The sequence below is a fragment of the Penicilliopsis zonata genome (genome assembly GCF_001890105.1).
Source record: "Penicilliopsis zonata CBS 506.65 unplaced genomic scaffold ASPZOscaffold_3, whole genome shotgun sequence".
NCBI lineage: Eukaryota > Fungi > Ascomycota > Eurotiomycetes > Eurotiales > Aspergillaceae > Penicilliopsis > Penicilliopsis zonata.
This window is the reverse complement of record NW_019208913.1, coordinates 1,525,917-1,538,166: the sequence shown is the minus strand read 5'-3', so window position 1 is coordinate 1,538,166 and position 12,250 is coordinate 1,525,917. Positions and strand designations below refer to the sequence as shown.

The 12,250-nt window shown below is 52.7% G+C and overlaps 4 protein-coding genes across 4 annotated transcripts; 2 read left to right on the top strand and 2 right to left on the bottom strand.

Annotated features, from left to right (window-relative positions):
• Positions 1-432: 432 nt before the first annotated feature.
• Positions 433-3,888, top strand: ASPZODRAFT_61111 (hypothetical protein; the record flags this gene model as incomplete). The annotated part of the gene is made up of 13 exons (XM_022728964.1): positions 433-483; positions 578-617; positions 669-694; positions 775-1,102; positions 1,177-1,376; positions 1,454-1,724; positions 1,793-1,932; positions 2,000-2,130; positions 2,188-2,542; positions 2,607-2,723; positions 2,782-2,821; positions 2,891-3,645; positions 3,703-3,888. 13 exons carry the CDS (start codon positions 433-435, stop codon positions 3,886-3,888), a joined length of 2,640 nt encoding a protein of 879 aa, XP_022583848.1.
• Positions 3,889-4,174: 286 nt separating this feature from the next.
• ASPZODRAFT_157742 (hypothetical protein) lies at positions 4,175-6,167 on the bottom strand (the record flags this gene model as incomplete). Its single annotated transcript, XM_022726325.1, has 4 exons — positions 4,175-4,432; positions 4,515-5,472; positions 5,536-5,633; positions 5,702-6,167. 4 exons carry the CDS (start codon positions 6,165-6,167, stop codon positions 4,236-4,238), a joined length of 1,719 nt encoding a protein of 572 aa, XP_022583847.1. The 3' UTR covers positions 4,175-4,235.
• A 390-nt stretch (positions 6,168-6,557) lies between these two features.
• Positions 6,558-8,054, top strand: ASPZODRAFT_140243 (hypothetical protein; the record flags this gene model as incomplete). The annotated part of the gene is made up of 5 exons (XM_022724641.1): positions 6,558-6,567; positions 6,683-6,728; positions 6,782-6,830; positions 6,901-7,543; positions 7,606-8,054. 5 exons carry the CDS (start codon positions 6,558-6,560, stop codon positions 8,052-8,054), a joined length of 1,197 nt encoding a protein of 398 aa, XP_022583846.1.
• A 109-nt stretch (positions 8,055-8,163) lies between these two features.
• On the bottom strand, positions 8,164-12,132 carry ASPZODRAFT_1457496 (hypothetical protein). Its single transcript, XM_022725103.1, has one exon. It carries the CDS (start codon positions 11,914-11,916, stop codon positions 8,347-8,349), a length of 3,570 nt encoding a protein of 1,189 aa, XP_022583845.1. The 5' UTR covers positions 11,917-12,132; the 3' UTR covers positions 8,164-8,346.
• Between the last annotated feature and the right edge of the window lie 118 nt (positions 12,133-12,250).

Below are 12,250 nucleotides of genomic sequence, written 5' to 3'. Positions count from 1 at the left end.
TTGTTATGCCGTTGTTCCTTGCTGGCACGACATCGTGACGTCAACCGCCTGCGGATGGAAGACAACAGCTGCTGCTTGCCCAGTCTCTTCTTCCCTGTTTCTTCATCATTTTCAGGAAGACAAAAAGGTAAAGCAGTTTCAACAAGACCATTATTTACTTTGATATTCATACCTTGTTGTAACCCCTTCTCAGAACGTTCCGACACACGTTGAGAAGACAGGACAGCTTACCTGCCCCTGCATTGCATTCCTGAGATACCCCCTTACTGTCGTGACCACCTGACAAAATTAATTCTTATTTATTATATTGGTGATCTCCTTTCCCCCGCATTGAGTGTCCACATTGTCTCTTGGCCGGCAAAGCTCTCAAGAGAACAGAGTCTTGATCGGACATCGATTGTTTGACATAATTTCCAATCCAACGACTCCATCATGTCGTCCAAGGCCGTCAACCGTCCAACGGACTCCAAGCAGAAGGAGAAGGTATGCCTGCTGAATCCTCTACCCAGCAATGGCTTGACAGTTCTTTCTCTCCCCCCCTCACGGTTTCTGTTGCTGATCAGCCTGGGGACTGTAGGATATCAATCAAAAGCTGCAGCTGTATGGAATCTATCAAGGTTAGTACTACCTAACTGTTCCTCTCAATGAATCACTTGCTAATTTGATAGGTTTTAAAAATGGCAAGCTTCCATCGGTAGGTTTGAGCCCTGGGCCCCGGCTAGCCTTATCAATGAAGATGGCTTGAGGATGATGGCTCTAACGGCGCCCGTACAGAACAAGCAATGTGATGTCGCTTTGAACAGTGCCTTGAATTCCAGAGCTCTTTCCTCGCCTTCGAAGGATCTCTCGGAAGAAGGCCAGCATTTAGTCAAAGATCTTCGGGATGTCATTGAACAGGCAAAGAAGCTCATGCTCAGCAAGAACCATGACGAAATACTCCAGGACTTTATCTACAGCACTCAAAGTATAACCTCTGGGGATGCCGAGAGGCCAAATGTGCCCATTGAAAAGGAATCTGCTCAACAGGATGGCACCCGTGCCATGGAAGGCCTCAAGACTCTCGGTAACCTTCTGATTACGAATGGCGAATTCCGGAAGCTGCGTGAGTGGCCCATAAACTAAGTTCCTGTACTTTTTTTTTTTCATTCCTCAATCTAACATTTCTGGCGATCATAGTCAGTGATGCCACCATCTTGATCCGCGACATTGCCGGTGACGCCTCGCAGAAGGCTGCCGATAGAGTCCGTCCATCAGAGGAGCAACTTGCGCAGGTCGATCAGCCAGCAGAGGAAAATGTTTGGCACGAGAAGCCAAATCTTTCCAAAGATGAGTTGAAGGCTCGATTCAAAAACCGCGCAAATGAGAATAAGCCGGCGGTATGATAAGCCTTCCAACATCGTGGTCTAGTAGAACCATTGATCTAATATGCATTCAGAGTCGCGAGGAATTGCAGGCAGCTGCGAACAAAGCTGCCCAAGCTTCGACTGGAGGCCAGCAACCTACCTCGGCATCTGACATTGATTTCCGCGGCGGAGCCGTTGCGGGATATCAGAACCTCAAAGAAACGACATCGGAAAATGTGCCCGAGGAAACGAAGAATCGCACTCGCGAGCTTGCGGATCGAACCAAGAACTACCTATCGCAGAAGATGCCCCAGGAGCGCCGTGACCAGGTCATTTGGCGCTTGAAGAAGATGGTGCTGGAGTGTCAGAGCCATGCCGACTGTATGTTCTGAATTTCTATAAATCTTGCTCGCATTTTGACGCTAACTCGGATTCTTTGCCTTTGATAGACCAACAAGCTATTGAGACCCTGCTCGAGCTTGCTGAGAAGTACGCTGGCCACACCAAGGACTATGCAAGCCAAGGTTCTGGTGCGGTGAAAGACGTGAGGGCTGGGGGCCCAGTCCAGCAGGCAGAGACAAACCTTCGCGTACGTTCTTGCGACTCAAACCCCCATTTTTCTAGCCTGGGTCGATGTTAACAAAGCACCTTTCTAGATTTTGATCGAGCGATTTGCAAACGGTACATCCATGGACGACTTCTTCGACTCACTAAACAACATCTATAAAGATGCGGACCAGGACCCTGAGCTAAAGTCTTGGTTCAGACACCTCGATTCCTATATCAGGTATGAAAATTAAGAAGAGCAATGTGAATTACTGCCCCTCGTGCTGATAATATATAGGAAATGCCTCCAGGAGCAAGGGTTCATCCTCAAGGAAGAAGCAAACACAGAATGGAACCAGCTGTACGACAATGGTCGCTTCTTGCTGCGCGAACGCTACAGGGGCCATACAGATCATATTCTGGATGAGATCAAATTCCTTGCGGACCAGTTCAACCAGGATCCCCAGAACAGGGCATTCGGGGATGCTGTTCAGAGACTCTTCCTTGATCTCGGTAAAGATGCGGATGGAAAGCCCGCTTTTAAGAAGCACCTCCTTGTTGATATCAGGGACGTCATCCTGCCGGCCATTTTTGAAAATGTTCGCTATGTTCCGATCCCTCGTATTGAGGTTTCGGACCCCATGGCTGATGTGGTAAGTGCCTTTTTGAGCCTTTTTTCTTTTGAAGCGTTTCATGGTTTAATCATCTTTTTCGCAGGTGGTTGAAAACCTTGTTATTGAGAGTGACAACCTGATGCCCAACGTCATGGAATTTGGAAGCGACAACTACTTCCGTTGGGGCCGGAAGAAGATCAGCAACAAGAATGACCACAAGGTAAGTTTTGCTTGGTAGTCTATCCAAGTTATGTTGAGTGGCTAATAACGCTATCCAGATCATGATCTCGTTGTCTGGTATTCAAGCTGATCTTAGAGGTAAGATTTGTCCTTGTTGAATCGATTTTTCTCCAGTCCGGGTTGGTAGGCTAACAGCACGGTATCTAGATGTTAGCTACTACATCAAGAAGAAACAGGGGTTCCCATCTTTGACCGATACTGGTGTGATGGATATCTTCCTCGGTGGTGAGGGTTTCAGCTGCAAGATTGCCGCATCTTCGGCGCAGAAGAGCGATAGCCAGCATTTCATGAAGATCGACAAGGTGAATGTGAAGATTTCGAACATGGATATCAAGCTTCGCAAGTCCAAGCATAAGATTCTATTCACCTTGTTCAAGCCGATGCTCTTCAAGATCGTCCGCCCTATCTTGCAGAAGGTGCTCGAGAAGCAGGTCCGCGAAGCGTTCAACAAGGGAGATGCCTTCATGTATGAGATCCATACCGAATCCCAGCGCGCCGCCGAGGCTGCTCGCAACGATCCCGAGAATGCGCCCAACATCTACTCGCGGTACGCCGACGCAACCCGCGCCAAGTTGACTGAGAGGAAGAAGAAGGCCGAAGCCGTGGCCCAGCGCGACACCAAAATCCAGTTCGCCGCCACTCACGCCGACTCCATGTTCCCCGACATCAAGCTACCCGGCGGCATCTCCAACAAGGCCACCGAGTACTCTGAGATCGCGAAGAAGGGCGAGCGCTGGTCCTCCCCCATTTTCAGCATCGGCAGCGCGTCGACCTCGAAGGATATCCCGAAACAGCCAGCCGTCACCCGCAAGCCGCACGCCACCGCCGAGGGCAGGTTGCGAGACCGTCCTGCCAATGGGTCTGCTGTTCCCAACGGCGGACTTGTTTCCAACGGCGGACTTGTTTCCAACGGCGGAGTTGTCTCCAACGGCGGAGTGGCTACCCACCCTTACGGTCAGCAGGTGGTCAATGGCGGCGCCGGCGGTTATGGTGGATATCCCTCTCGCGGATTCTCGGACGAAGTCGAACATGCCTTTGAGAATGGCAGCGCGAACGGTGTGCATGGAAAGGTTGGCGGCCTCGACGGGGCGGCCACAGTCACTGGCTCTCTCAACCCCCAGCCTTTCAATCCCCAGAATATCTAGTTCCACGAGCACGATACCATGGGTGATTGCAGTACGATGGTTTCCCAAGTCTTATGATCGGGACTACCTATTTGGATTTTTCCTTTTTTCCTTTTTTTTCTTCTATATGATTTGTATTATTAAAGGTTATTACTATTTATAATGCGTCCGTTGTGCTTGTTTACTGGGTAATAACAATCGATATATATAACTTTTGTTTTGATTAAAATCAATTCTTCTAGTACATAGTAATTGTTTATAGCTATTAATCCTGTAAGTGTGTGTTGAGTATAAAGTCAAAACATATCGGCGTTAAAAATTTTTATATAATTCTAGATAATCTAAACTTCCAAGATACAATGTGACTCTCACATCTGCTCAAAGTATTTTTCCCATCCAAGCTCCCGCATCTTGATCCCCTTGAGGTTGAGGTTCTCCACGCGGGCGCTCTCAGCGTACGCTTCCACCTTTCTCTGGATAGCGGGTTCAAAAGCACCCAGAATGCGGGCGGCAAGAAGGGCCGCGTTGACGCTGTTGTTGATTCCTACCGTAGCGACGGGAACACCTGCAGAGAGGAAGAGAGACGTTATTAGATCGGGCTTTTCCTAGTCTAGTGAGAGGAAACGGGTTGAAGTGAGAAAGCATACCTCTAGGCATCTGAACGATACTGTACAGGCTGTCCACTCCGTCCAAGGCACTGCCCTTGACGGGGACACCGATCACGGGCAGTGCAGTGTGCGCAGCGGCCATGCCGGGGAGATGCGCCGCACCACCGGCGGCGGCGATGATGACCTTGATGCCGCGGGACGCAGCGCTGGCGGCGTATTCGGCCATGTAGTTAGGGGTGCGGTGGGCGGAGGTGATGTCCACCTCGGGTTCGATGCCAAAGTAGTCGCGCAGGAGCTTCAACCCGGGGACCAGGGTTTTGAGATCGCTGTCGGATCCCATGATGACTCCGACGGTCGGGGCAGGCTTCGAGGGGCCCGATTTCTGCGGCTGGGTCTTAATGTCGGTACGCTGAGCGCGGATGTCATCAACGACGTCGATCAGTGGTTGAATCATCGTTTCGGCCTCGTGCATGGTCGGTGCGGTCACAGTGATGTGACCCATTTTGCGGCCGGGCTTGGCCGCACCTTTGCTGTAGAGATGAATGCTCGCGTTGGGGATCGAAAGAGCGTGCTCAGCGGCCTTCAAGTGCGAGTCCGGGGTGGCCCCGCCGATTATGTTTAGCATGATAGAGGGCTGACGGAGCTCGAGGCTTTTGGGAGGGATGGGGAGGTCAAGGATGGCGCGGATATGGGTATCGAACTGGGAGAGCGGGCAGCCTTCGATGGTGTAATGGCCAGAGTTATGGATTCTGCTGGCGATCTCGCAGAGAATCAGGCTGTCGTCTTCGAGAAGGAACATCTCGACACCGAAAACACCCTTGCCGTCAAAGGCCGCCACGGCCTGGCGGGCCAGTTCCTGGGCCTTTTGGTTGATCGCCTCGGGGACGTTTCTGGCGGGGGCATAGACCAATTTGCAGATTGAGTCCTCCTGGACGGTCTCGACGGTAGGATAAGAGAGAACGTCGTCCTTGGTCTTAACAACCATAACTGCCAGCTCCTAAATAGACAGGGGACGTTAGAAAATCGGCAACCTATCACAAAGACACTAAGATGAGGTTACCATCTTGAAGTATGCCCATTTCTCCGCGTATAAAGGTCGATCCTTCAGCGCCTCCAACGCAGCAGGAATATCTTCCTTGCTGTTCACACGATAATTTCCTTTCGCACTCTGTTAGTCCGGGCGAAAAAAAAAAGAAAATAGACCTAGAACAAGGCATGTCCCTTACCCCGACCATCGTACGCCATTGTCTTGGACTTCAGCATCAGGGGATATCCCAGCTGGTCGGCGACAGCAGCCAATTCTTCGGGAGTGTTCTTGACCAACTCGCGATGCTCCGCCATGGGGATCCCATACTTGGACAAATGCTCCTTCTGGTTGAACTTGTTCTGAATGATTCGGATCGCTTGCCAGCTGGGCTCAACCCGGACCTCGGACGCGATTTCCTCGAGGGCATAGGTGTCGACATGTTCGATCTCGGCCGTGACAACGTCACACGTCTTCGCAAGTTGCCGCACCGCGTCTGGTTCCTTGAACGAGCCCTCGACATGGCCGTCGTGGGCACTGATCTGCTTCGCCGGAGCATTCTCAGCATCCAAAATGTTGACCTGGATGTTCAATCGATTCGCCGACTCCACCAGCATGCGACCCAGCTGGCCGCCGCCGAGGATTCCCACTCGTCGCGAGTTCCACATCGTGTGCGAGCGTATACGTCTGTGTAGTAAGCGGATCGAGAAGAGTGGAGAGAAGCTGTAAGGAAATCCACAGGGAGACGGCGAGAGACGGCGAGAAGACAGGCGAGGGAAGACTGATGACTCTTTCGCTGCCCCTCCCCCAATCCTCTTTCTTGGTGGAGCCCCAAAATCCCGATAAAAAAAGCCAAAAAAAGAGATCGCCGTATCATCACGTGACAGCAATATCACAGCCGCCGTCCACCACTCAGAAGCAGCCGCCAACGGGAGAGCCGTAGCTGCTCCCCGCGCGCCAAACCGACGCTGACGATCACAAGAGAGGGCAGTCGCGTGTCGAAGCCAGCAAGCAATTCGTGTTGAGAGTTCTCGCTGTTGTTCGAAGGTGCCGGCGCCATGTCTCTAGGTACGTTCCTGGTCGGGAGCTTTGGAGCTCTTGTGCCCGCGTGTTGAGCAGACGTCCTCTGGTTTCTTCCCCAACGAGGTGTTCCACCCAACTGATAAAGCTCTGGCAATGCTAGATGAGTCAATTCTAGAGGCGGTAGCCCAAGGAAACGCAATGGACTAGTATGTTGCGGGTTGCTGCGGTGCGTGTAGGCGTGCGCTAACGACGTTTCCAGTGAGAAATGGCCTGCCATGGTTGAGCCTGTGGTTGAGCGGCTAGAAGATGTGCGTCAATCCCTCTTATGTGTGGATCGAAATCCCTGAGTTCTTACACTGAATCAAAAAAACGATGTAGATTGTCTACAATGTGTTTCCTCGGCCAAGGATTCCGTATGAAGTGCCCTCGAACCGACTGCTGCCATCGTCTATCGCTCCGCTGCAGTCGCAAGACCCTTCCGGCCCGCCAAACAGCAGCAATAAGGAAAACACATCCCCGATAGACTTGCAGGCAACACCGGGACAGACAAACCCTCCGGCATCTACCCTCTTGCCGTCCAGTGAACGCGTGCCCGACTCACAGCCTCAATCGTTCGTTGCTGCTTCCAACGACTCTTCTCTTGCCCCTCAACTAGTATCGCTGCTAGACCATATTAAGATAACCCTGCGGACGGTATTCGACTTGAAACCTCCGCACACCATCCAAAGACTAGCAGAGCTCATCCTTCGACCAAATGCCCATTATCGCACCCTTCCTGCCTACCTGCGAGCGGTCGACCGGGTCGTTTCCGTCACCAGCGGTGCAGACATCTTCCCCCTTCAAGTACAGTCAAGAGCCGAGCAGCCGAACGGGCTCTTGAACGGCGGGACAAGTAGCGGGTTCATGATGAGCGATCATAATCTGGGAAGCGACGAGTCGTTGGGCGGCGCCCTCTTGACACCGATTCCCTGGCTGAGCAACGTATCAGCGGAGGATGCAGATGCAGTTCTCTCAGGCGAGAGTAAGTCTCGCCTTGACATGTTCTCTGTTTCAAATTTCCAGATACGGACTGATTTTGTCTAGCTAAATTCACAGCGCTGGATACCTCTACCGAGAATAACCAAGAACTTGATCTTAATTCGCTCGAACCACAATCTTCTACCACTGTCGCCGACAATGCGGTCGAAGCTATCAATATTTCCTCATCTGGTCTGGCCGATGCTGAATCCGATGAGGCTCCCCATGCCCGCGGTCCCCGGGTGGTCGGGGTGGAGGACATGGGTCTGCAAGATGGCAAGGGTGTTGAGATGACACTTGCAGATGCTGACGACAAGGCGTCGGGCGCCGGGGCCTCGAATGAACAACAAATGGACCAGGACGGGACGGAGACAGATGCTATCTCGACCAAGGGCATCGCCGTCGATGGAGACGGGGATATCGTCTTGGGTGACGATGACATCAAGGCAACTGAGCAGGACTCTTTGATGGAATCGACTGACCATGGCAAACAAGCCGACGAAGCATCCTGTTGAGAAGGTGAATCTAGAGAAATGAGATGGGAGTTGGCGCCTTTAGAGGGGATTCATGATTAATGACTAGCCAAGAGCTGACAGTATTTATTTTGAATTGACATCAAAAAAACCCAAGTTAATTTTGACCATCACTTTTGTTATATTTATGATAAATGCTATTATTCATGCCTCATGCTTGCTGAGCAATTATGTATAACTGGGGATTGAATCGACAAAAGGTCTGCAAAACGCGAAAGAGGGTATAAGAGAAAAACATAATGGATAGGTAAACCCAAAAACAAAAAAACAGAGGTCAGACAGCCGGTTCTACTGTCTGTAGCGGAACATATCCATCATCCGCCCTCGCGGAAGCCGATCCTCTCCCTGGGATCCACGACAAGACCGTAACGGCGGCGCCCTTGATGACGGTGGTGATCGAGGAAGCCTGGTCATTATAGCCAGCCGCCGACGTAGTGTTTCTCCACCAGCTGCCCTTCCGGCGGCGGATTCCCATTTCCGCCTCCTTCTCCAATTGTTCGACGGTCATCCAGCGAGGCCGGTTCCAGAATTTAAGAAGCAAGCTGCTCACCACGACGGAGACGCTCGACGCCGCCATGGCAGCACCGGCGGCCATGGGCGGGAGCATGAAACCTCCGAAGGGGAGGAAGACGCCCATGGCGAAGGGTAAGCCAATGACGTTGTACAGACAGGCCCATACCAGGTTCATCTTGATACGGTTGAACACGGAGCGCGAAAGAGACAGGCTGGCGGGCACGGAGAGCAGGTCATCCGGGCGCATGAGGACAATATCGGCCGCCTCCACCGCGACATCCGTCCCCGAGGCCAGGGCGATGCCCACGGATGCGGTGACTAGGGCCGGCGAGTCATTGATCCCGTCCCCGACCATGGCGACGCGGTAGCCGCCTTCTTCCTGGAGGGCGGCAACGATGGCCTGTTTATCGGACGGAGAGGCCGAGGCATGCACTGCCGAGATGGGGATCCCTACGGCTTTGGCGGTGGCCACCGCCGTGGAATAGGTATCGCCGGTTACGAGAGAGGTTGTGATGCCCATCCGATGCAGGGCGGCCACGGCGGCCACGGCGGTGGTCTTGACGGTGTCGCGCAGCGAGATGGAACCGGCATACTGGCCGTCGACTGCCATGTGGATCACCGTCAGACCCGCGCGGGAGTCAATAGCCTTGGAAGAAGAAGCAGACGCGCGCCCTTCTTCGGCAGTGGTGGCTTGCGAAGAATCGGCGTCTGCGGACTCAGGGACTGGAATGTCTTTGGATCGCAAAAACGTGGTGTTTCCGACGAGCACTCGATACCGCACACGCTCGGCGCTTGAGACCGGCTCCACGACCGCGGAAATACCTTTCCCGACATGGGCCTCGAAGTCTCCCAGACTTCCAGGCAACGCATCCTCTGCAGCATGGCCTGTTTCGTTCTTCGCTGCGGTTACAATAGCCCGACCAACGGGGTGTTCGCTGTTCATCTCCGCCAGTCCAACAATAAGCCACCATAGTCGACGACGCCAATCATTCGTTTCCCATTGGGGCTCTAGCCTGGCATCCGCCACGCTCATCTTCCCCGAAGTGAGGGTCCCGGTCTTGTCGAAAACAATATGGTTGACCTTCGTAGCAGCCTCGAGGACGGCGCCGCCTTTGACGAGGATGCCATGTTCAGCGCCTACACCGGTACCAACCATAACGGCGGTAGGTGTGCTGAGACCCAAAGCACAAGGACATGCAAAGACAATGACTGAGATACAGAGCTTCAGACAGACCATCACTTTACCGCCGCTGCTTTCGGACATGAATATTTTGGGAGGGTGAGGCAAGGCGTGGCTTAGCACCATCCAGCCGAAGAAGGTGATGGCTCCCAAGCTGATGATGGCGGGGACAAAATAGCCAGCCGCCACGTCGGCCATGCGTTGGATCGGGGCACGGCTGGTTTGCGCATTTTGGACCAGCTTCACGATTTGGCTCAATTGTGTGTCTTTACCGGCTCGCGTCACTTTTAGATCGATCGTCCCCGCCCCATTCACCGTCCCTGCAATGACCATGCTGCCCTTGCCTTTATGGATTGGAAGTGCCTCGCCAGTGATCATGCTTTCGTCCACGTAGCTTTCTCCACGGATGACAATACCATCTGCTGAGACCTTGTCGCCTGGTCGTAAAATGACGATGTCTCCTATCTCGATGAGCTCGGTAGGAATCAGCCTTTGTCCGATAGATCCTTCACTCTCTGTCTGTTTCTCCCAGTCATCCGCTAGTTTCTCTGCAGCGATGGGATCCTCATAAATCGTCGTCATAGATGGGGTCAATGACATGAGCCGAGAAAGAGCGGCAGAGGTCTGGCCTTTGGCTCTGTTCTCCAACCAACGACCCAAGGTGATGAACGTGATGAGCATTGTACTTGTGTCGAAGACGATGCTTGGCCGATCATGAGGCTGGCAGAGAATCGCGACAATCATGGTGAAACAACTGTAGAAGAAAGCGGTAGAGGTGCCTATCATGACCAGGACATCCATCGTTGGTGACCGGTGTTTTAAAGACTTATAGCTGCTGACATAAAAACGTTTTCCAATACCAAACTGGACCGGGATTGTGAGCAACAGGCAGATCAGGTCCCCTAGGTACAAGCCAGGAAATATCTTCCATTGGCCAAAGTCGAAACGCGGGAGGCACATGGGAAGGGCCATGCTGATCACAAAGACAGGGATTGCAAAGGAAAAGCAAAAGAAAAAGTCACGTTTCCATTGCTGGATTTCCTTGGTTTTGGCGAGAGACTCAAGTTGAGCATTGTTGTCATCTGCTTCGGATAATAAGGCATTGTACCCATCAGCCTCAATGGCATCCACAATGTGACGGATTCCGATGATCGATGGATCGAATGAGACAGTGAGTTTTGACGTCCTCATGGTTATCGATGCTGACAAAACGCCAGGCTTCTGACGAAGGGACGTCTCCAAGGTAGTTGCAGAGGACGCATCCCGTAAGCCATGTAAGTTCAGAGTAGCGTTAGAGACCGATGTCGACGCTATTGTCTGCGGCTGCGAGGAAACAACGGTGGCGTCAAAGCCTGCATCCTCGATCAATGTGACGATCTGCTTTGGCTCTAGCACTTTTGGGTCGTGGACGATGATCGCCCGCTCGGCGAGTAAGCTGATGTTGAACTGAATCAAACCGTCGACATCCTTGAAGGCATTCTGAACACTCGACGTACAAGCTCCACACGTCATACCGTCTATCGAAACAGTGGTGACGGTCGGCTGGGATCTCGATGTCAAATCTCGCCGTCCCTGAGTATCTCTAGTTGTCTCCAGCACTTCAGCACCGAATCCACGATCCTCAATGATGTCTGCAATTTGTTTCGGGGTGATAATCGCCTCATCGTGTTCAACCATTGCTCTCTCGGAAAGTAGCGAGATTTCTACCGATCGAACCCCGTCGACACCGGTCAGGCCTCCTTCGACGGCTGCAGTGCACGCACCACACGTCATACCCTCGATCGACAAGGTAGTGGTCGAAAATCGGGGCCCTCCATTCTCATTGATCCCCGTTTTATCCGCGTTGCTTGCTGATGCGTGTGTCTCCAGCACCGTTGCGTCGAATCCGCGATCTTCGATGAGCCCCGCGATTCTCTCTGGGGCCAGCAGGGCAGGCTCATGGCGAACGACAACTCTCCCGAGCACCAGGCTTACCGAGACATCCTGCGCGCCTTCTATCCCTTGAAACGCACCTTCAACAGCCGAAGTACACGCTCCGCAAGTCATTCCATCCACCTTGAGTGTTGTAGTTACCGTGGATGCAGCCGACCGGGACTGATTTCCGGCAGGCGCCGGCAGAGGGAATGCCGACGACGACGACGACGACATCATCGCGCGCCCTGTCTTTGCCGCAGCGCTTGCAGAATTTTTTCTGTCAAATGAGTAGAAGGGTACGTTTCTGTATCATGGGGGATTTTTTTCTTCTTTTTCTTGGTCTCAATTTTAAGGCTGGATCCTTTGTTCTGCGACTGGAGAGAACAATCAGATAACGGAGCGTCCGCGGAGTGGGGTGTCTTCGGTTGAGGCGGATCCGACCAGATGACAGCGTGGAGCCCAAGAAGGATTCTTATAATTGAGGAATATGGAAGGAAAACTGACGGAATGGCAGGGTTAAATGCATCTTGCCAGGGAGACGCAGGCCGGCGCTGTGAGATTGCGAAGGCGA